This window comes from Gossypium raimondii, chromosome 13, assembly GCF_025698545.1.
Source record: "Gossypium raimondii isolate GPD5lz chromosome 13, ASM2569854v1, whole genome shotgun sequence".
NCBI classification, from domain to species: domain Eukaryota; kingdom Viridiplantae; phylum Streptophyta; class Magnoliopsida; order Malvales; family Malvaceae; genus Gossypium; species Gossypium raimondii.
Genome location: NC_068577.1, coordinates 4,900,493 through 4,925,448, shown reverse-complemented (window position 1 = coordinate 4,925,448; position 24,956 = coordinate 4,900,493). Strand labels below are relative to the sequence as shown.

General features: G+C 31.1%; 2 protein-coding genes and 1 long non-coding RNA gene across 8 annotated transcripts; all 3 read left to right on the top strand.

Moving 5' to 3' along the window:
- Window positions 1–4,006: 4,006 nt before the first annotated feature.
- Window positions 4,007–4,652, top strand: LOC105782373 (phytosulfokines 2). The gene is made up of 2 exons (XM_012607064.2): window positions 4,007–4,230; window positions 4,361–4,652. The coding sequence occupies exons 1-2, from the start codon at window positions 4,084–4,086 to the stop codon at window positions 4,493–4,495; spliced, it is 282 nt and encodes a 93-aa protein (XP_012462518.1). The 5' UTR covers window positions 4,007–4,083; the 3' UTR covers window positions 4,496–4,652.
- Window positions 4,653–9,514: 4,862 nt separating this feature from the next.
- On the top strand, window positions 9,515–10,630 carry LOC128035979 (uncharacterized). Its single transcript, XR_008192688.1, has 3 exons — window positions 9,515–9,779; window positions 10,076–10,346; window positions 10,509–10,630. It is a non-coding gene; the product is annotated as an uncharacterized LOC128035979 (long non-coding RNA).
- A 392-nt stretch (window positions 10,631–11,022) lies between these two features.
- LOC105782372 (ubiquitin carboxyl-terminal hydrolase 20) lies at window positions 11,023–13,344 on the top strand. Of its 6 annotated transcripts, XR_008192687.1 has the most exons (6): window positions 11,023–11,138; window positions 11,261–11,359; window positions 11,792–11,825; window positions 12,096–12,189; window positions 12,648–12,740; window positions 12,895–13,344. XR_008192687.1 is itself a non-coding variant. In XM_052626250.1 (3 exons), exons 1-3 carry the CDS (start codon window positions 12,187–12,189, stop codon window positions 13,042–13,044), a joined length of 246 nt encoding a protein of 81 aa, XP_052482210.1. In that variant the 5' UTR covers window positions 11,929–12,186; the 3' UTR covers window positions 13,045–13,344. The 6 variants fall into 6 exon arrangements, 1 of the variants encoding a protein (XP_052482210.1); XR_008192685.1 differs by lacking the exon at window positions 11,261–11,359; XR_008192684.1 differs by having other exon boundaries at window positions 11,261–11,825.
- The last annotated feature ends 11,612 nt before the right edge of the window (window positions 13,345–24,956 follow it).

Sequence of the window (24,956 nt, the reverse complement as noted above, 5' to 3'; positions counted from 1 at the left end):
GTTATTATCCGGTTTTGCCTGTTTCCATGCATGAATGTTGAACAAATCGATCATCATGTCTGGTCCAAAACAAGCATGAAGTGAAGGAAAAATAAGTGGAGGTAAGAAAATGGAGCCATATGTAATGAAAATCATGCTTTAGCAATTCTTGATATTTATATATATATATATATATGTACGTGAGATACATCCTTTTACTCTCACCATTCACTATCTAACGGTATGAATGGTCTTTAATCATTAAGCTTTTGTAATGGAAAACTTGAATTCACCTATCAACTCTTGCTCTCCTTATACCAACATCCAATCCCTACTTAGTCACCATTTCATCATCTCCAATTAATCCATCAACCCCAGAACCCAATAAATAAAAATTCTGGTTAATTCAACCATTCATCCTCGATCGTAATATTATTATTCTGAACTTGAAAATATTATCATAAAAATATCAATATTGTATTAATAACATCTTTTCCTCAATTCAACTGTGTCAACTATTTCAAAATATACCCACCTCAAATATTTATATACAATAACATCAACTTTGCATGAACATTTAATATGGTATGCAATGCAAACACAGTAGGTGTGAGAGAGATGAAAATAACCAACACGGTGGTCCTTTGCAAGAAGAAACTTGTGAAGATTTTAAAAAATAAAATGGAACTGACATCCGGTAATAACATTGAACTCCAGTCGAGTTAGGTTGGACTCTTAAACGAGTAAAGTTCTCTTACAAGACTTGAACTCAAGACTTTATTTAAGAGACATTAAATTTTTTACCAATCAATACGACCAACATTGATAATTTCTCTATATCTTTTTTATATTTATTGATACTTTCTTAATTGATTGTCATTCATGCATGCTTAGATATTCTTACTTTTTATCTTTAATTTACTTATTTTTATGCATTTATCAGCTATCCACTCCAACCCATTCCATACCACCTTTTATTTATTGTGAGAAAAAAAAAGAAAAAGGAGAATGGTCCACTCATATTTTTCTTTATAATTTTAATTTTATTATTACATGGTCCACCCTTTCATTATAATGATCTTACGTTGGGTGGGAACAAATTAATAAGGATGGTGTATGCCATAAGTCATGATAAATTTGCATTACAAAGTTTGTTCCTTGAATTTTATTCACCACATTATTTCATTTCTTCAAACCTATATACTATGAAATAACCTATCAAGATTTTTACTAAATTTGCTAAGGATTGATATACATTATGACAACATTGTATTTTTTCTAAAGGATTCTAAGTTTATAGGATATCTATCGATATCTATATATCTATATATAAAGATGAAGATATACTAATTTCATGGTGTTAATTTATTTCGGGTTATATAATAATATTTTGGACCATTCCATTTAAAATATTTTCGTCTCTTTTAACCCTTAAACTTGCGTTGTTTGTCAAATTACTCCAAAATGGATGGAAAAGTTAACGAACGAACGTTGTTAGCGTGACATACCTGTGTATGTTACGTCAACAATTAATCAATTTGTTATAAAATTTAAAATTTAAAATTAAAATTAACAATTATTAAAATTACTGAAAATTATAAAAATATATATTTTTAAAATCTAACAAATTAATTAATTGCTGATGTGACGTACACGTGGACTGCCACATGGATGCCACATCAACAAAGCTAATAGACGTTAATTTTTCCATCCATTTTGGAATATTTGACAAACAACGCAAGTTTAAGGGCTAAAAGAGGCGAAAAATTAAATAGAGGGCTAAAATGCCTTTTTTGTAAAGTTTGAGGGTCAAATGAGTCATTATGCATAAAATAAAGAATAATTAGTGCAAATTTAAACATGCAATTAGAAATATGAGTAAAAACTCGTATAAAAAAAGACCTCTTTAACATAAGCGAAAAGTTCTCCTTCTCTTTGCCACAAACAAGTCATGTGAGTTACTAAAAGTTACCAATTATGATTAGTTTATAGCTAACCAATGACTAAAACATGTGAAAAAGAAAATAATACTCCACCCAAATAAATAAATATTAATAAAGGAGCACCGGTTATGGCTTATTAATAACTCAACGATCAAGGTTCAAATTTTGTTGATGTAATTCTTTTTTTCTTAATTTGCAACTTGACTTTGTACCAAAAAATTTCTTTATGCTAGAAATCTTAACACACGCATATGTGTGTAGAAATCACAAATTTGATGAGAGGAAATATTATACGTTAAATATGGATTCAATCCCTAAGCATGTTATATATGCCTAGTTTTGATTATTTATTTGTGTAAATTCTATCATATCTCTTAATTCATGAAACCAACTCATCAATAAAGTATTATATAATATATATACATATATATATCTTATTTGATACACAGCAATGGAATTTTTCAACTCCATATGCGGAATTAAAACTATAATGTGTTGATATTTAAAAATTTAAAAACTAAATAAATAAAACAAATGATGGTTTCTTAACTTTACTTGTGGAGTTAAAAGAACTAAATAAATAAATAATTTTAATTTGATAAAACTATTACCTTTAATTCAAACCCATTAATGTACCAAGTATTTATAAAAAGAAATGAAAAGAAAATTCCACTTTCTATAGCTACTTTTGGAAAAATTTTAAAACTAATTAAGAATGGGTTAAGGTCCTATATTTTTATCTGAATTTTATTAATATTTAATTATTTAAATTTGATGCACTATTTATAATAATTGAACCAAATAATGATATAAATTCAACAAAATATTTTAAAATTAAATCCAAGTGACTTCATTTTTAATGACTGCCTCATCATCTTATCCCTATAAAATAAAATAAAATGATAATTTTTTATACCTTGTTAGTTTATTAAATATCTACCCTATTAATTATTTTTTAGAAGAAATTAAAATTAAATTGCAAATTGTAATTTGAATCCATACTTTTGGATAATTATAATAAATAAATATATATATATATATATATATATATTACGACATATTCAAATAATTATAATTTCGAAACTAAAATTTGAGACCTCTTTGTTACCGTCAAGCCAAGGTTCATTAGTCACGTTTACTTATAGGATGAATATTTAATGCAATATTATTAAACAATAACATGATATTATATCATAAAAAAATAGAGGAATTATAAATAAATATTTATACTTTATTTAAACATAAATTCGAAATCTAAAACCCAAAAAAATATTTAATGATTATAAATATGAATTATATTTAAATAAATTTATTGGGAAAAATTATTTTATGGACCCTTCGCACTACATCATTCATGGTCCATTTCCAATTACATAATGACATTTCGGCAATTTTTCCATGTCACTGATACATAAATTTGGTAATTTTTTTACCTCGAATCCTGAACCCAAATCTCGAAGCCAAACCTTGAACCAAGAACCCTAAACCTTGAACTCAAACCCTGAACATCGAACCTCGAACCCCAAACCAAAACCTTGAACCTTGAATCTTTAACCCCAAATCTCAAACCCTAAACTCAAATCTCGAATCTCAAACCCGAACCTTGAACCATGAACCCTAAACCTCGAACCATGAACACCGAACACTGAACCTCGAAGAAACCAAAACCTTAAACCTTGAATCCTTAACTCTGAACATCAAACCCTAAACTTTAAATCTTGAATCCTAAACCTTGAATCATAAACTCGAGTTAAGGGTTTGAGGTTCCAAGTTCCAGGTTCAAGGTTCAAGGTAAAAAGATTATCAAAATTATATGTCAATAATATGAAAAAAAAATGTTGAAATGTCATTATGTAATTGGAAAGTGACTATGAATAATGTAGTGGGAAGAGTGCATAAAATAATTTCTCAAGTTTTTTTTTTTTATTTTACGAATCATCCATTATTCATTAATGGTACATAAAACTTATGTAATCAGTATGCATCAAATATTATCTCCCAAAAATCTTCAATACATAAATTTAAAAAACAATTTATAATTTCCCTCGAATCTTGGCAATCTCTATAAATTGCACCACTCACCTTGCACACTCATTACCTCCCAACCATCTCTTAATTTGCCAAACCTCTCAACCCCAAAAAATAAAAAAGAAGCAGAAAAATGTATTGTAAGGTCATCTTCTCTTGCATGATCACCATGTTCCTCCTCTTCTTCATATTATCTTCTCCCTTTGCTGTTGGTCGCCCAGAACCTGATTCTTCAGTTCAACATTCTAAGAATACTCCAATCATAACTCAAATACATCTGGTATGCTTATTCCAGTACTTAATTGAATTTTCTCCAAAACTTAAAATCCTTTTCACCTTCTGTTCTTAATTATCATTAAAAAAATTAGTAAAGGGTCTTATTATTTTTTATATTGAAAATATTATTTCAGGGTGAAGGTGAAGCAGATCAGAAGGTTGAGTTGGAGGATAGCTGCGAGGGAATTGTAGAAGAAGAAGAATGCTTGATGAGAAGAACACTTGCAGCTCATATTGATTACATCTATACCCAGAAAACCAAACCTTGAATTATAATATATATATATTTACAAACTTGTGTCTTCCTTTCTATCATCTTCCTTCAAATATATTTTCATGCAGGAGAATTTTATTTTTTTCTGGTTATAAAACCAGTTCTGTAACATATCTGTCTTATTTAAATACTAGTGAAATTTCTATTAATTATGATTTTATGTATTTATCTTTTAATTTATTAAAATAAAATATTTTAATTTCGTTTAGTTAATTTAAAATAATATTATTTAAACAGTTAATATATAATTAAAATATATTAAAATAATTAATAATATTACAATAATAGAAAACTTCAAATGCAAATATTTAGTAATGAAATTCAAACAATTTGGTCAATCACCTTCCTTAGATTTTGTCACACTTACAATATAAAAATTAAATGTAAAGCTATACATGAATTTTGATTCAATGTGCAATTTGATACATTTTCATTTTGTGAAATTATATACATTAAATTTTGATTTCAGTTCAATTCTATACGTAAACTTTTGATTTTGATTTAATTCCACACATTTAAATTTATTTTTATATTAGATAAATATAATTATTTGTGTATTTAATATGTAAATGTAAAATGGTATTATATCGATAATGATATTAGTTGTTATTTTTGTTTACCCTATTAATTATTTAAATATAATTCCACACATTTAATGTTATTTTTGTTTATCCTATCGATAATAATATAAAAATATAATTCAAAAACTAAATATTTGTTTATCCAATTAATTAATTAATCAGATTAATAGTTATTTTCATTAAATAAAAAAAATACATAAAAATAAACTTCAAATTGGGTGCAACAACATTATGTTTGTTATATAATATTAAAATTTCATGATTCATGGCCACCACGATGGCAATTTCAAGGGCTCCACGAGAACAAAGACTACACCATATATACAATCTAAATAGATTAATATGACCAATCTATATGTGAATTTATGGTGGACCGTTGTCATTATTAAATCTTGTTTTACTGACCAAAATAATAAATGCAGTTGCACATCCTCTTACTCCTACTATGCTTCATGCCTACACCTACCTCTATTATCTCTCTTTTATCTATTTTGTTTTTAATCTCAGTTAAAATTTAAATTCTAATTTGACATCATCTAATCACGTTATTACTATCCTAAATAAATAGCAGCGATAATGATAAGAATATTTGTTGATACCATTAATGGCCAAGATTTAAATCTTAACACCTATATTCCCAAATTTGTAATGATAGAAAATTTTGATAGGAGTGGTGATTGTTGTTAAAATTAAGTAGAGTGGTAAGACACATTAGACATCTAGGGATAAAACTTAAATTCGAACGATGATATTGTTGGGAGGTATTGCCATAAACCCCGAAAAAATTAATCTCTATAGACTGTAAAGTTGACATGAAAGATACATTGGTTATACCAATAAAAAAAGGATGGCGTGAAAATTCTTTTAAAGTAAAATTAAAGTATCTGGGTGACATATAAATTTATCATCGATTGAATGGTTAACTGTACTTTCATATGACCTTGAGTAAGTAATTAAGCAACAGTAAAAAAAGGTTCTACGTCATCATTTAATTGACAACAAATAACAGTGCTATCAATTTGGACCTACTAATAACCATACAAAAGTGGAGAGACGAACAAATTAAAGAAATTAAATCTCCAATTTTAATATTATAAAATAACTAAAACCGAAATTAGAGCGTTGAAAATAATGGGCAGATCTAATATCAAAGAGAGAGCAGTGCCGTACAACCGAAACCTTGCTAGCTTCTGCTTCAACCATAGCCTCAAGTGCTTCAAGGTTTTGTTTCTATCTATGTGATCAATTGGCAAATCGAAATTAATGTTGAATTGGGACATAACATGAACCATAAAGTGGGTGGTAGTAATTTTAACCTTCTTTATAAGCATGCTTGCCTTTGAGGAAAAAATATCATATCTATTATATTAAACACTGATAATTGCGGTAGAATGATCGCAAGGTAATAAGGAAAAAAATATATATATACAGATTTTACATTGGAAATATTTTCGAGAAAAAGTATGGGCAAAGGAGGAGAAATTCACTAACATTGAAAAACAAATAATACAAGAATTGTTTCGACTACATCTATTTAATGGTTAAAAAATATTGTAATAATCAAAGTCAAATAGAAAAATAATAGTTCTATACGGATTCAACTTGTGAGTATGGTCCGTACCATGAGGGTTCGGCCCTCAGCCCGTCGCCCCCATAGATCCCCTTATTTTATCACTGTATTTATTTTTTTAACAAATTACGGAATTCGAATAGCATAATCCCTAACCATTTCTAGTAATGAAATAAAGGAATGACAAGTCACAATTTTTTTGTCTTTTTTATATGTGGTACTGCTGATGTCTTGTAGAATGGGGATGTTAATATTGCATGGTTCCAAGAGGGGCTGGTGGGGATGGTGGGAGCTGTTAGGGAATGGATGAAATTCACTCATTCAAATTAGTTTTATTAATTCCTGGATTGGTTTAAGGGTATAGTAGTAAGGTGGGTTGATATTAGTTTCGAGTTTGATAATTAGATAACTTTTATTCTTTCTCTTTAGTTAAATTAACTCGGTTGGTTCTTACTCAAATTTAAAAATTTGATCTGATAAACTCGGATTCAAATCTAACCTAACACTATTTAATTATAAAAAGTCAACAACTTAAACTCATTCAACTCGACTTGAAAGTAAATCAAATCAGAAATTATTCAAACTTGAAATGGCTCATACCCAACATGACTCAAATATGAAATGACCAAAAAAGACCTAACTTGACCTAAACTCGAGATCATTCGATATAAAAACCCGAATAAAAAGTCCGATTGACCCATACCCTAATTGTCCAAACTAAAAATGACCTAAAATATAATCTGAGCTAAACCTATAAAATAATCCGAATCTAAAAATTTTAAAACTCAAAAATTATAAAACCTAAAAATAACATATTTAAAGTGACTCAATTCAAAATTAGCTCAACCCGTCCAATTACCAAATATAATTTAAATAGTATGCTTCTATGTTTTCTTTTAAGTTGCACTAATTCTAGTAGAATCACTACACCAAAACAGGCTTTTAGCGGCGTTTTTAGCGGCGTTTGGACAAAAAACGCCACTAAAAATCGAGCATTAGCGGCGCTTCACGTAAAGCTGCTAAAGATCGAGCATTAGCGGCGTTTCTAGGAAAGCGCCACTAAAAATTAGCATTAGCGGCGTTTTTCCAAAAAACGCCGCAAAAAGTCTAAGCCCAACGACATCGGTTTGTACCTTTCAGATCTTTAGCCGCGTTTTTAAAAAAAGCGCCACTAATGCTCAGATCTTTAGCGGCGTTTTTGAGAAAGCGCCGCTAATGCTCAGATCTTTAGCGGCGTTTTTGAGAAAGCGCCGCTAATGCTAGATCTTTAGCGGCGTTTTTGAAAAAGCGCCGCTAATGCTCAGATCTTTAGTGGCGTTTTTGAAAAAGCGCCGCTAATGCTCAGGGCTTTAACGGCGTTTTTGAAAAAGCGCCACAAAAACATTTTATCTGCTATTTACTATTTAATTTATTTTTAATTGAATATTTGTTAAAAATGGATAAATTTGAAATAATGACACGTAAAAATAATTTAAAATAAAAAAACATAGAAACATATTTGTTAAAAATGAAGAAATTAAAATACTATCATTTAAAATAATTTTAAAATTTTTGTGTACATGATTGATTGATTTTAATTTATATATTAAATAATTTCAAATATAATTGTAAAAGATGCGATAATATTAATTTTAAAATATTTAATTTAATTATCATTATAGTTTAGGGTTTAATATATATGGTTTAGGGTATATATGGTTAATTTAGGATTTAGGGCTGGTTTAAGAGTTGCAATTTTAAGGTTTATAAATTATGGAATTAGGGATTATGGATTAGGGATTCTGATTTAAGAGTTGTGATTTAAGGTTTATGGGTTAGGGGTTAGGGGTTAAGGGTTAGAGATTAAGAGTTGGGATTTAGGGTTTTATAGATTTAGTGTTAGGTTAGGATTTAGGGTTTAGATTAAATAGTGTGTTTTAATTTATATACTAAATAATATTTAGGGGTTAGGGGTTAGGGATTTGGGGTCGGGTTAGGGTTTATGATTTAGATTAATTAGTGTTTTTTAATTTCTATATTAAATATGGTTTAGAGGTTAGTGGTTTGGGGTTTGGGGTTAAGAGTTAGTGATTTAGGGTTTAGAGATTCAGGGTCGAGTTAGGGTTTAAGGTTTAGATTAATTAGTATTTTTTAATTTATATATTAAATAAGTTCTTATATAATTGTAAAAGAGAAATAATAAATTGTAAAGATTATTAGTTTAAAATTGATATGCAATATACAATAATTGAATATAAAAAATTGTAAAATATGCGAGCTTTGGCGGCGTTTATAGCCAAAACGCCGCTAATATGATTTAGAATTTTTTCAAAACAGTGTCGTTTCATTACAATAATTTAATTTATTACTGGCGTTTCTTCTGTAAATGCCGGAAAAGGTAACATTAGCGGTGTTTATGACTAAAAAATATTTAATTTAAACCATTTGATATATTTAAATATTAGATTTAAAAAAAATTAATAAATAAAAAAATGTAACAAATTGAGACAGATAGGTAACTATCTATTTTAGATATATAGGACCAAATTATAACAAATAAAAATAAAATACAAAAACTAAAATCATTCCACATCGAACATCTAGCAAAATAATTATATTTTAGTTAGGAAGAAATATCTCTAATAAAATAAAGATTAGATCGAAAATGAACAATATAAAATCATAATTAACATCTCAATCTTTAATAGAAATTTGATATGTGAGAGATTATTTGATAGTAAAATAATTTTACTTTAAACAAATAGCGCCATTTCATATAGCCATTTCATTTTACGCGGTTTTATCCCAAAACTCCCCCCCCCACCCCCGAAATAATTTCATTTTCCCCCCTAAAATTGGCTTTTGTTTCAATTCAGACGTTCACCCAGACACACTCTCTCTTTCAGACGTTCAGCGCTCACTTTTTTTCTCTCGACGGTTCTCTCAACATCCCTAATCTTCAAAGCCTATCATATCCCTAATCCATTCCGCTTTTATCTTCTTACTAGCGTTTACCATTGAAAAACACTCGCAATCTATCTTCACTCACCATGCTCGAGCTTTCCTCCACACTCTCAAGCCATGTTCGGTTCTTGCTGCAGTCCTTCACTGAAGCCATCGCTGACTCTGTTTTTCGAGAACTCTGCCAGGTTTTTTATTTTTGGGCTTTCGCTATCTAATTTTCCTTACGAATGCCAATTCGATGGTTTTTTAGGTTACATTTGTATTGATTCGTATGGTCACTTAAAGAAAACCCTGGAATTATGCAAAACTTGACGTTAGATTTAATGTATTTGTTTAATAGAATTAGATTGAGTTACTTAAAGAAAACCCTAGAATTCGCTTGATCACATTGTAACTCTTTTCTTTACTCGATTAGTTAGCTTGGTGCAGTTTGAGCTTTATTTTTTACTAATTTATTGCTTCCTTATCTACACTGAGTTAGGTGCGGTGTGATGGTTGTAAAGTTTGGGTGCATGCAGAGTGCGGCAAAATTTCCAGCCATCAAATTTTTTATTTCCCCAATCAAATCATATTTGCTTCTCCAGGTTCTGGGGGCCACTGATTATTACTGCCCTACTTTCAAAGTGAAGTTTATTATATTAAACATACTTTTGTTGACAAATGTTTAATATCAAAAGTATTTTCATTTATCATAATGATTACAACCAAAGTATTGAATTATCAGATTCAGAGAAGTGGCAGCCAAAAACTAAGTAAGTCTGTTCTATTTTGGAATCAGTAGTTGTCTATGTCAGTGTGTATGATTTACTTGTTTTATAAAATATCTATGTGTATTTGAAAATTATTTAAGGATTCTGGCTGATTCTTTATTCTTCACCTCAATGTTTCTAATGATTGTAAAACCTTTGATGCAGATCAAAAACTAACAACAGTCAACTAGTTTTGCCTAACAAGGCTACTGTTCTCTGCTGTGGTGTTGAAGGCATATATTACCCAAGCCTCCACTCCTTTTTGGGATGTTTTTTGTAAAAGGCAGGTTTTATATTTTCAGTTTTTTTTTAATTTTAAATCAGGGTAAATTAAAAGTTATTTGGAGACAGTGTGCAACAATAAAATATATTAAAATTTAAGTTGAAATTTGTTCCAGATCTTCAACCGCAGGTAGTATATAATTTTTCCTTTTGATGAATACAATATTTCATTACAGGCCAAACTAATGTTTGGCAAGTTGAATAGATAATAGGAGACATCTTACTCAAAATGTATATTTGCTTGCCTTAAGTTCATGCATGAGAATTTTTCTCTTTAATATATTTACGATGTCAAATTTGGATCAAGGAAATTGTATCTGTTTTGTTGTTGGTTTGATATGTATTTTGCATTATGAGTTCATCTTAGCTAAAATATGTCGACTCATCGGATTTTTGCAGGCAAACTTATCTGCTACTGGTGATGAAGCATGGAAGGACAAGGAAGCTGCTGTTTTGGCTCTTGGTGTAACCGCTAGAGGTTGCATCAATGGTCTTTATCCTCGTTTGTCTGAGGTAGTACTCGTTTAGTTTTTGAGACAGATTATGGAATGATGCATATAAAATATTCATCTGTTTTTGTTAAATCATGTTATGCTCCTAAATTGATCATTGTTGTTAAATATGTTTGTGTGCAGATTGTGGCATCTCTAATTCCCCTTTTAGATCATAAGTTTACTCTCATAAGGAGTACTTCTTGTTGGACACTTTCTCAATTCAGCAAATACATTGTTCAAGTATGAATGAAAATTAGCCTCCCTTTAAATACTGTGTGGTTGTCAATACCTTTTTCTAATTTAGTAATGAATGATTAATAACCCCTTTGATCGACTATAGTTTATGTGTTTGCATCATATACCAATCATTTGTTGTTCTTGGTACATACTGCCAATAAACTTATTTTATCGGTTTCTTTGGCATTGGATTTTATGTTGAGAATTCTCATGTTTCATCCATTCGGGATAGTGGTAATAAAAAAGGCTATGAGCAATTTGACATGGTTCTTACGGCTTTCCTGCAAAGAATATCGGATACTAACAAGCTGGTACAAGGGGCTGCTTGTTCTGCTCTTGCAATACTTGAATAGGTTGTAAACTTGCTGTATGACCAGTTACATTTTTGGGATTTAAATTCTTACAAGTTTCAACCTTTGCCTTATACATTTACAGGAGGCTGCCGAAAAGTTGGCACCAATCAAACTAGGTATGTGTTTTCTTGGTTTTTTATATATATTCTTTTCTTTTAACAAAGAACTTGAGGTTTAATTAAATTTGACTAAGGACTTGGAGTTGAACTAATTTGATTCTTGTTTTTTATTTTATTGGCAAGAAAGATAAAATATTTTATTTATCAAATAATCTAAAAGATTTTGAATTCATGATTATTGGTTTTGTGAGCATATTAGACAAGACAAAATTTATGTTTAATGCATGATTATTGAACTTGTTTCATTTGTTATCCTTTTTGCAATAGGAGGAACTGAGGTATCAACTATTTGCAGTTGTGAAACATTCCAGATTCAGACCTACTTCTGGACACTATGTTTGCTACATTCGAATAATTTATGGTATAACATTTTTCAGCTCATTAGATTGATTCAAACATCGCAATCCTCCAGCCCCCAACCACACAAAAGATATAAATGAATATACGCATATGTAGTAGGCACACTAGTATGGCTCGTCGTAATTTATGTTACTGTTATTGTATTCATTTTTCCTCTAATCATGTTATAATACTTTAGTTCAACTTTCACATTCATCACATTTTAGATTATTGCACTGATCTCTATATTAGCAAAGGGATAATTTTCAGTTTAAATCAGAACTTTTAGGTCAAGTCATCATGCTATTGCATTCTCCTTTCAGTTTAAATCAGAACTTTTGGGTCAAGCCATCATGCTATTGCATTCTCCTTTCAGTTTTATTAATTCTTTTCTGTCCTTTAAAGTGATACGTTACATTTACATACTAATTTTGTGGTCTTCAAAAACTCTCTTGTGGTGCCCCACCTAACGTCAACCAGATGAGATTTCGGCCTAATCTTGTCATATCTGGAGGTGAACCATATGCTGAAGATGGATGGAGAAATCTTAGAATTGGGAACACATATTTTAGTGTAAGTTCTCCACCTTTAATTGTATTTTACCTCAATCCAGACGATAGTGGATGTTAATATTCTCTCTTAACAAAACCCATAGTTACTTTTATTGTAAACATTTTGATGGTACTTAGAATAATAGTGCATAATGGTCATGTTCTATCTTTTGTAGGTTACTTGTGTTGAAGAAAAAGCTGTGCTGTCTCAGGAAGCCTACATTTTGCTCTATGCTAAACAGGGTATACCTTGCTTTTCAATTGTAATAGAAGTGCAAAAGCCTTGTGCAGACCCTGGAAATTCTGATTCTTCACCAAAGTCCTAGATGACATAGACTTTGCCTCCAATCTTGAGGTGGAAAAGAGTGCCAATTGCAGCGCCAATGAAACTAAAGATGTTGCTAATAGAGCTTCAACTCAATTCTCTTGCAATGTGTATAGTCATAGGCAGGTTCAACTAGTTAGTCTGTTTCTCATATGTATTATTTATTTTAGTTTTGATTCTAATTTTTTATTTTTACTTTAATTTTTACGACAACTTGAGTTCTAACTTTTGGATTTTAATTGTGTTATTAATTTATTATTTTAAATTTTAAAACTAAATTCATTTAGTTTTAAAGTTAAAATTTTCATAGAAAATTTAATTTAAATAATATTTTTTTATTTATCCTTAAAAGTATATTTAAAGTTCAAATTTAAAAAATAAAACATAATATATAATATTTATCATAAAAATAAATATTATTTGATTAAAATAATTTTTTTAAATGTCATAGTTTTTAGCGGCGTTTATGGGAAAAGCGGCGCTAAAGGTCTTGGTCTTTAGCGGCGTTTGTGGGAAAAGCGCCGCTAAAGGTCTTGGTCTATAACGGCGTTTGTGGGAAAAGCGCCGCTAAAGGTCTTGGAAGTTAGCGACGCGTTCTTTAGCGTCGTTTTTCTGGCGCTTATTAAAGCACCGCTAAAGGCCTAAAAAAGTGCCGCTAAAAGCCTGTTTTGGTGTAGTGAATCAATCAGGACCGGAATGAATAGTTAACTCAATTCTAACTAATTAATTAATTTATCATTATAAACACTAAATTGAATAATTGAATTAATAATCAACTTAATTATTCTAATTAATTAATCAGAACAAATTTTGGAAAAAAAAAAGTATATATTTACATAGGACAAGACTTCAAACTTAATCAAAATCTCAAAATTTTTAAAATTTCAACAAAACCATTAAATTAATATTAATGGAGCGTATGCTTAGGGTAAGTGTTCGATCGAATAGAGTGAAAATATTTCAAGCTAATCGAGTTGACGAGTTTGATTTTATCATCCGAAATCGATTTGAATTTTTTTCGAATCAAGTCAAGTGAAACGAAATTCGAGTCAAGTTGAGTCAAATCAAATCGAGTGAAATTGTTTGAGTTTAATTAAAAATTAAACATGTCAAATTAAAATCTTGTTACAGTATAACTAATTTCATGTTAGAGCACATAAATTTGAAACCATACTTTTATATGATAAACTTGAATAATTAATTCACTTATTTAGGTCTCGAAATTAATTAATTAAAATTTTTATAATTTTTAAAAAATTATAAATTTTGGAATTTTTTTAAAATTTAAAATTTATTTTGATTTTTTGTAATTTTGTTGAGGGAGAACAATTTGCTCATTTTCAAATTTATAAAATTCAACTTGACTTAAACTCAAAATTGAATGCTTATTTTGAGTTGACTCGAAGTAAATCAATTCGATTAACTAGAAATTGAATTTTTTAATTTTTCAAATTAAAATTGATTAGCTCAACCTGTCCAATTACCGAATATAATTTAAATAGTGTGCTTTTATGTTTTCTTTTAAGTTGCACTAATTCTAGTAGAATCAATCATTATAAGTATCGGAATGAATAGTTAACTCAATTCTAATTAATTAATTAATTAATTTATCATTATAAACACTAAATTGAATAATTTACTCAATAATTAACTCAATTATTCTAATTAATTAATCAGAACAAATTTTGGAAAAAAATATATATTCCTAATCAAAATCTCAAAATTTTTAAAATTTCAACAAAACCATTAAATTAATATTAATGGAGGGTATGCTTAGGGTGAGTGTTCGGTCGAATAAAGTAAAAAAATTCCGAGCTAATCGAGTTGACAAGTCTGATTTTATCATTCTAACTCGAATTGAATTTTTTTCGAATTGAGTCAAGTGAAACAAAATTCGAGTGAAGTTGAGTGGAATCAGATCAAGTGAAATTATTTGAGTTAAATTAAAAATTAAACATGTTAAATTAAAATCTTGTTAAAGTACATCTAATTCCATGTTATAGCACATAAATTTGAAACCATATAAACTTGAATAATTAATTAACTTATTTAGATCTCAAAATTAATTAATTAAAATTTTTATAATTATTTAAAAATTTAAAAATTATTTTGATTTTTTTTGTAATTTTTGTTGAGGGAGAACAATTTGCTCATTTTCAAAATAGAAAGGAACCAAAGGGGTCTTTACACCAATCTATTATTCGAATTATTTAAGTTAATCGAATTATAAAATTCAACTCGACTTAAACTCAAAATTCGAACGCTTATTTTGAGTTGACTCGAATAAATCAATTCGATTAACTCGAAATTCGAATTTTTTTCAATTTTTTCAAATTAAATTTCTATCACTAACTCATCAAGAACATTTGACTTTTACAATCACATCAAAGAGATGAAGAGTTCAAATCATAGTATCTGTATCTTACTTACCCAATGAAATACTCAATTCCAGAAAGTAAGCTATCATAGTGTATTTTTTTATTCTGTTGAGACTCTCATTATTCTTTTTATAAATAGTTAGGTCAAGTACATATTTTACGTGTCTGGATTAGAATCAACACTTTAGAAAACTGAGTGGTTGAAAGCTAAAAACAATTTAATCTACATCCTACAAAACACAAACACAATTCAAGTAAATAAATTTATTGATAAAAACATCACAACTGATTGGTTTAAAAAATAAATTTCTTATTTTAACTTAGTATAATCTAATCACTTTATTATTATAATGTTATTTTTAGGTCTAAACAAATAGCAAGTAATGCCAATAAACTCACAGCGGTAATGATAAGATTGTTTGTTGATACCAATGGTCAGGATTCAAATCTTAACACCCCTATTCCCAAATTTGTAATGATAAAAAAAAATTGATAGGAGTGGTAATTGTTGTTAAAATTAAGTGTGGTAGTAAGACACACGTCTAGGGATAAAACTCAAATTCAAACGATGACATTGTTGGGAGATATTGTCACAAACCCCGAAAAGATTAATTTTCATAAACTGTAAAACTGACATGAAAGATACCTTGGTAAAAAAAAGACAATGTCAAAGTTCTTTTAAAACAAAATTAAAGCATCTGGCTGACATATAAATTTATTATCGATTGAATGGTTAATTGTATTTTCATATGACCTTGACACTACAGCAAAAAAGGTTTTTAGTGTCGTATTTTTGGCCCTATAGCGACGCTTATAAGCGCTGCTAAAACAATTTGAGGCGTTTTGATAAGCACCGCAAAAAACGCCGCTATAGAACATGATCTTTAGCGGTGCTTCTCATAAAAACGCCGCTAAAGAACATGATCTTTAGTGGCGTTTGTGAGAAAACGCCACTAATTTTAGCAGATTTTACCAGCCCATTTTATTTCATTTGCGTGTCCTTCTTGCAGGTACGGCATATGGAGGCGCGAACGTGTTGAGAGTTAACCAAGTCAAACTAGACTTGTTATCACTCCTATTCTTTAGGATCGTATTCTACTTAAAATTTAAATTCAAATTGTGAATAGCTGTAGATAACACTCTGATATAATCTTGTATATATTTGCTATCAATAGTCAAATTCAAGTGAGCTGAATTTACAAACCAAAATCACTATTCTTCATGGTATCAGCCTACCAGTAGAAGGTTTCAATCACCGTCTTCTCTTTTTTTTTTCTTTTCTTCCTCATGGCCAATTCGACTGTTTCCTCTCCACCTTCCATGCCAAATCAAATCACCATCAAGCTTACTCCTCTAATTACCTCCGTGGAAAACACAAATGACCCTCTCTTATATAGCCAAAACTCATGCATCATGTCGACGGCACAGCAGCTCCTCCCAAGACCGTTGACAATGCTCCTAACCCGGTCTATGAGCCGTGGTTTCTTAAGGACCAAATGGTTCTTAGTTGGATCCTTGGCTCGTTGTCTGAGTCTGTGCTATCTCAGGCAGTCGGAACCACTACTGCATTCGCAGCTTGGACAAAGCTGCATCAAACTTTTGCTTCCGGATCTCGGGCTCAAATCCGGACCCTTAAAGGCTCTCTTCATGCCTTGTCTCGTGGCGATGTTTCAATCGTCATATACATGGATCGTGCGAAACGGATTTTTGATCAACTCGGTGCTTTAAATGCGGCTATTTCTGAAGACGATCTTGTCGATCATATTTTACGAGGACTTGGTGCTGATCATCGACCATTCGTTCGCAATCTAGAGGAAAAACTACAGTCAACATCCTTTGATGATTTGTTTGGCTTATTACTTTCTGAGGAATTACAATTGAAAACTGTTCAAGAGCCTCATCATCCCATCGCCGCTGCCCACTTTTTGGTCGGACCTTCGCTTCGCTAATCGTGGACGGGTCGTAATAAAGAAGTTTAATGGCAATTATTCCAGTCGTGGCCGAGCTGCCTCCCCGCCCAAGGATCCAACATGTTACAACTGCAAGGGACGTGGCCACACAAGTCGTCAGTGTCCTAGCCCAAGATATGCCGAGTCCTACCCCAAACCCTCAGCAAACTATAGCTCATCTCCTCAAACAAATCCCAAGCCATGGATCGTTGATACCGGTGCCACTCATCATTTGACATCTGAATTGAGAAACCTGGGCATTCATTCTGAGTACACTGGTTCCGATGAAGTCACTCTCACCAATGGTAAAACCTTACCTATCTCTCGTGTTGGCTCGTCTGTCTTAACTCTTAATTCTCATCCTTTCAAATTGTCTAATATTCTTTATGTTCCTGAGGCTAACCTAAATTTATTGTCTGTTCCTCAGTTTACACTCACTAATGATGTCTCTGTTGAATTTTTCCATGATTATTTTGTGATTAAGGATTGACGGACGAAGCAAACTCTGCATAGAGGGTACATCAAGAATGGTTTATATCGCCTAGCCATGGATCCAGTATCTCCTGCTTGTCATTCAGTTTCGTTGTCTACATGGCATGCTAGACTAGGCCATGCTTGCTCAAACACTGTCAATAAAGTTCTTAGTTTCAATAAATTGTCTGCTTCTAATAAGCATGGTTCATCTCTTTGTGAAACTTGTTGTGTTAGTAAATCACACAAATTGTCTTTTTCGGATTCTACTTATGAAGCAAAACAACCATTAGAGTTAGTTTGTTCGGATTTGTGGGGTCCTTCTCCAATTGCTTCTAGTGATGGTTTTCTATATTATGTGGTGTTTTTTGATCATTATAGCAAATATACTTGGATCTATTTTCTTCGTCGTAAATCGGATGTTTATAATTGCTTCATTCAATTTCGTGCTATTGTTGAGAAATACTTTGGTTTACCTATTAAGCAGTTCCAATCCGATTGGGGTGGGGAATTCCAAGCCCTTGAAAAATATTTGGCCTTGATTATATTGAGACTTTCAGCCCTGTTATAAAGCCGGCCACCATACGGTTAATTCTTTCCATTGCCGTCAATCGTCATTGGCCCATTCGACAACTTGATGTTTCGAATGCCTTTCTTCACGGGACTCTTGATGAAACTATTTTTATGGAACAACCACAGGGATTTGTTGATCATTCTAAACTCGATTTTGTGTGTGCTCTAAAGAAATCGTTATATGGTTTAAAGCAGGCGCCACGCGCTTGGTATTTTTACCTTTCGAATGCACTACAACAGTTTGGTTTTCACAGTTCTAAGGTTGACAGTTTGCTGTTTATATATTCCGGTAATGACGAGTATGCATATTGCTTGGTCTATGTTGATGATTTGGTGTTGACAGGATCATCCTCTTCGTTGTTACAACGGTTTATTGCTCAACTTGGGAAGGTTGTTGCGCTCAAGGATTCAGGACCACTATCCTATTTCTTGGGTGTTGAAGTTGCGTGGTTCTCGAGTGGCTTGCAGCTCACGCAATCCAAATATATCAAAGATTTGCTCCATCGTGCGAATATGCAAGATGCCTCGTCGGTTTCGACTCCTTCAACGCCGCAAGCTGACCTCATCGGCACTACTTCTTCTACCTTTGATGATCCTAAGCTTTATCGACAGGTTGTTGGGTCTCTTCAATATTTGGCACTCACTCGCCCCAACATAACCATGGCAGTGAACAAAGCTGCACAATTTATGCATTCTTCTTGCCTCCATCATTGGCAAGCAGTGAAACGGATCCTACGTTACCTCCGCGGCACAATAGATCATGGTCTCGTGCTTCGCTCTTCTCGCTAAGCTTCACTTGTTGCTTTTTCGGATGCTGATTGGGGTGGCGACAAGCTTGATCGAAAGAGCACTTCTGCATATGTTGTCTTTCTTGGCTCCAATCCGATCTCTTGGATTTCGTAAGCAAAAGATCGTCGCTTCGTTCAAGCACGATTCGAATATCGAGCTTTAGCATCACCGCCGGAGGTTTATTGGCTTCATTGCCTTCTTCGAACTCAATTACAAGCTTCCAACAACGCCGAAAGTATGATGCGATAACGTTTCGCTACCTATCTAGCTGCGAATCCGTTTTTCATTCTCGTAGCAAGCACCTTGAGTTGGACTTTCATTTTGTCCGAGACCAAGCACGCCGAAGAATCTTCTCGTCTCCTATATTCGACCATTGATCAAATAGCCGATGTCTTGACGAAGCCTTTATCGACAACTCGGTTTCTTACGCTTGAGACAAAGCGATGGTGACTTCCCCATCCGCTTATGGGGTCATTGAGAGTTAACCAAGTCAAACTAGACTTGTTATCACTCCTATTCTTTAGGATCGTATTCTACTTAAAATTTAAATTCAAATTGTGAATAGCTGTAGATAACACTCTGATATAATCTTGTATATATTTGCTATCAATAGTCAAATTCAAGTGAGCTGAATTTACAAACCAAAATCACTATTCTTCAGAACGTAGCGTGTACGGAGGCGGCCGTACTGAGGCGTACGTGGCTGGGGCCGCAACGGCTGCTGAAGCAAACTAGGGTTTCTTTGTTTGCACATTAGCTGGGCTAGGTTAATTGGGTTTAGGTTTGGGCTAGGCTAATTGGGTTAGATTTTGGGTCTGTGATTTGGACTGTATTAACTACTATTATTTATTTATTTTTGTTATTTATATGAGCCCGGGTAAATTGGGCTATTACATCGATTTCCTGTTAAAATATAAAAAAGTTATTCTCTTAATAAATTCTATCGTTTTTTACGAATTTCGTCTTTTAATTCTTTAGTCTAAAAGTTTCATTCAAAGTTTCCATTAATTTACGATTAGAATCAACACTTTAGAAAACTGAGGTCAAAGATAATAGAGAAGATTGAGTGGTTGAAAACTAAAAACAATTTAATCTACATCGTACAAAACACAAACACAATTCAAGTTAATAAATTTATTGATAAAAACATCACAACTGATTGGTTTAAAAAATAAATTTCTTATTTTAATTTAGTATAATCTAATCACTTTATTATTATAATGTTATTTTTAGGTCTAAATAAATAGCAAGTAATGCCAATAAATTCACAGCGGTAATGATAAGATTGTTTGTTGATACCAATGGTCAGGATTCAAATCTTAACACCCCTATTCCCAAATTTGTAATGATAAAAAAAATTGATAGGAGTGGTAATTGTTGTTAAAATCAAGTGTAGTAGTAAGACACACGTCTAGGGATAAAACTCAAATTCGAACGATGACATTGTTGGGAGATATTGTCACAAACCCCGAAAAGATTAATTTTCATAAACTGTAAAACTGACATGAAAGATACCTTGGTCAAAAAAAAAAGACAATGTCAAAGTTCTTTTAAAACAAAATTAAAGCATCTGGCTGACATATAAATTTATTATCAATTGAATGGTTAATTGTATTTTCATATGACCTTGACACTACAGCAAAAAAGGTTTTTAGCGTCGTATTTTTGGCCCTATAGCGACGCTTATAAGCACTGCTAAAACAATTTGAGGCGTTTTGATAAGCACCGCAAAAAACGCCGCTATAGAACATGATTTTTAGCGATGCTTCTCATAAAAACGCCGCTAAAGAACATGATCTTTAGTGGCGTTTGTGAGAAAACGCCACTAATTTTAGCAGATTTTACCAGCCCATTTTATTTCATATAGAACCCAAATTTTCAACAAATTTTCAACATATTTTCCTGTAACAACAAATCCAACCAAAAATTTAAAACTAAATGATACTATCACGAAACATAGAAAATCCCATTTTATTTCATATGATCTAAATTAATAAATGAAATAACAAAATATATTCAAAAGATATATATTCTCACAATAAGAAAACAAATGTCTAAGATGGCGGATTCTGCGATTAGTTCTGCTAAAACATCTTCATCATATTTTGAAGTTGTTGCTGGAGTTCGTCATATTTTTTTGTTGCCTCTGTTTCCCTCGTTGCTGCCTCCACTTTAAATTGTAGCTGGAGTTCATCATTTTTTCTTTGAGCCTCTGCTTCTCTCGATGCTACCTCTTTTTCTCTCGATGCTACCTTCACTTTAAGTTGAGCAATTTGCTCAATTGTGCTAGCTTGCATTTGAGCCATCTGGTCATTTAGCCTCTGAACTTCAGCTTGAGCCTGATTCACCGAAGGCATGTATTGCTGCTAGCTGGATCCAAAATATTGGGTTGGGTTAACAAAAGATCCTTGAAATCGAACCCGACCATACCTTGCAAGACCCGAAACTTTAGTAATAATTTGATTATCAATGTCGTCCAGAGTAACAAAACTATCACTTGAAGCGATCGCTTCATACTCCACCCTTTTATCCTTTAATTTCTCCTAATAAATCAATCAAGACGAAATATATAATCAAACAAATGCAACATAACTTGGCATTATTTGCATTAAAAACAACAAATTAGACCATTATAATTAAACATGATAAATATTTAAAATAATTCAAATTTTATTAAGTAAATATACCATAGTTTCTGCAACTTGAGTAGTCATAGGAGATTCATCTTTCTTTCTATATATAATGTCAAAAAGCTGAAGGGGTCCAACTTTTTGACTAGACGACAGTTCTTACAATATAGTAGGAAAAATATTATTTAGTAGAAAGTAATTAATATTTGACACAATTAATAAATTCAAAATACCTCATCATTAGCTACATAAGCAAAACTTTTCGACCCAACTGTGTGCGTGAATTTTTGTTTTTGCCTACTTGTAGTTCTAACTCGTTCACGATCCTACATAATGAAATTATTATTACGTATATAGTAAATACTATAAACCGAAATAATTATAAGATTTTAGAAGTACATAATACCTCTCCTTTCTTTGCATTCTAAAATCTAACTGCATCTTTCCATTGGTACCTCAGCATTCCCGGCTGGACATTTCACAATTTCTCTTTAAGGCTTATATTTTTCTTAAAATATTCCTTCTTTAAAGTACTTTTATGCTCTCTCATTTCTTTCCTAATGCTTTCTTCACATAATTATCTGAGGCCTCTAAAGCAAATCTCTTCTGCAAATAACACAAGTTGAGAAAGTAAATATAAATGATACTTAAACCAAAGTATTATAAATTACTTTCACGTTATTACCTTAATTTTATCGAGAGCTTTATTTTTGTTACTATTAGGCATATGAAGCCATGACTTGTAGTTGATTGGCAATGTAGAGGCCAAATTTTGCCCAGGCCCAAGACAAATAAAATCCAAATAAATAAATAAAAGCCAAATGCAATAGTCCATTTACAAAAGAGGCCCAAATAGCCCAAAATACAAAAAACTTAAGCAGCCCGTTAGCCCACAACCAAAACTTATTCTCAGAAACCCTAGCTCCCATGTGCGCCGCTCCTCCTTGGGCACACCGCCCGCACCTCGTCCCGAGGTCTGACCTCCCTCTGTTGACCTTGCACCAAAATGGCAAAAAGTCGGATCCTCTGCCTCCGTTGACCTAGCCAAGCCCTGCAAAATAGATTTAAAAGAGAAGGCAAAGTAGGCAGAAACGAAAGCAGAACAATAGAAATTATATATAGTGTTGTAAATGGCTATAAAAGCCAAACATATCAATGTAATTGTTTTTTACAGACAATCGAATACAAAAAAAATGAAGCAATCAAAAACAGAAGAAAAAAGAAATCTTTTATAGGTGGCTCCATCAACACTTTAGAATCAACACTTTAGAAAACTGAGGTCAAAGATAATAGAGAAGATTGAGTGGTTGAAAGCTAAAAACAATTTAATCTACTTCGTACAAAACACAAACACAATTCAAGTAAATAAATTTATTGCTAAAAACATCGCAACTGATTGGTTTTAAAAAATTAAATTAAATTTCCATCAAGCACTACTCCATTGTTTTCAAACCGGTTATTTCAATAAATATAACCTTTATTGAGATCTTAACCCTCATTTATAGACAAAATATGCAAATATATATAATGAAGAATAAAATTTTCAATGAAAACTATGGGTAATCATAATTATAGTTTATCTTGCCTTACAAATGATGAAATCTTGAGCAAAATCTTTATATCTTCACTTGACAACAATGGTAGCACAAGAAAACAAAGAAAATGGAGAAGATTATGCTTCATTCGGTTTCAAGAAATAAAGGTTATTTTCATTTTATTTTCATTTTCTTGGAAAATAAAAAATATTAAAGAAAATATGTTTGAGTAAAAATTTTAAAAACAATATTTGGAAAATGAAAATATGTCAAAAGCAGAAAACAATAAAAAAAATATTTTCATTACTTTCACTAAAAATACTTTGTAAGAGTGAAAATGATGAAAATAATTATTTTTAATTTTAAATGAATTGGATCTGGTTCAAATCTATATAAATGTTGTCGGGACCATTTTTTTTTAAAACGGGGGTCGACTTTAATTTTGAAAATGAAAACGAACACAGGAGTCGCCACCAATCCTTTTTGATGGGGTGTGATCGGGTCACCTCGAAAAGTTTTTAATAAACGATTTGATTTTATTAAAACAACGATTTTGGTCCACGAAATCCAAAAAAACGGGTTCGAGAGTCGGTTACGTACGAGGAAGGATTAGCACCCTCGTAACGCCCATAATTGGTATCTAGTTGATTAATTAGTGTCTTAGTGTCGAAGATTGAAAACTTTGAAGAGTTTTAAAAATACGATCCCTAAAAAAAACTCGAATAACATGGGTTGGAATTTAGGATTCTCTTGTTCTGAAGGAATAACACATCCAGCACGTTAGGATACAATACTTTAAACCCTGGAAACCAAGATTACCTTATGGTTTCCAAAACCCATACTTTGAAATTTTAAGAGGATATTTGGCTATTTGGTCGAACGAGAAATCGAAACCCAGCACGTTAGGGTACGTTTTCTCGAATTTCCAAACGCAAAATATTGCGTTATATAGAAAAATTTTCCTTTTTTGCGTATTTGGATAAAAAAATTAATTTAACGTTTAAAACAATGTGCGAATGAAGGGTTACATTGATGGAATGATAATATACAACATGGAGAAATAATTTACGACCAAAATATTAAACGAATGAATCACTATAGAATGAAAATACGAGTAAACGAAATAATACACATAATGGTAATAATTACACAACACATCAAATACAAATATTAATAATCAAAGCAAACGAAACAAAATAATATATAAATCAATTTAAAGAAAATAATAGCTCAAAATAAATGATTTATAAAACAATTCAAAATAAATAATAAACGATCTGAAATAACAGAATATAAAAAACTAAAATAACAATGAAAACAATTAAAATAAATAATATATATAAAATATATAAAACAGTATTTTACGTACATAAAAATTTGAAAGATATACATACATAAGTTTACAATAAATAATATATAAAAGAAATTTAAATAAATTTAATATAAAAACAGTTTCAAATAAATAATAAATGTAAAAAATTTAAAATAAATAATGATAAAAGAGCATTTTTATAAATAAATAAATTAAATGGACTGAGGATGAGGTTGAAATGGAATTAAAATTCAGGGTTTAAACTGCAAATACATA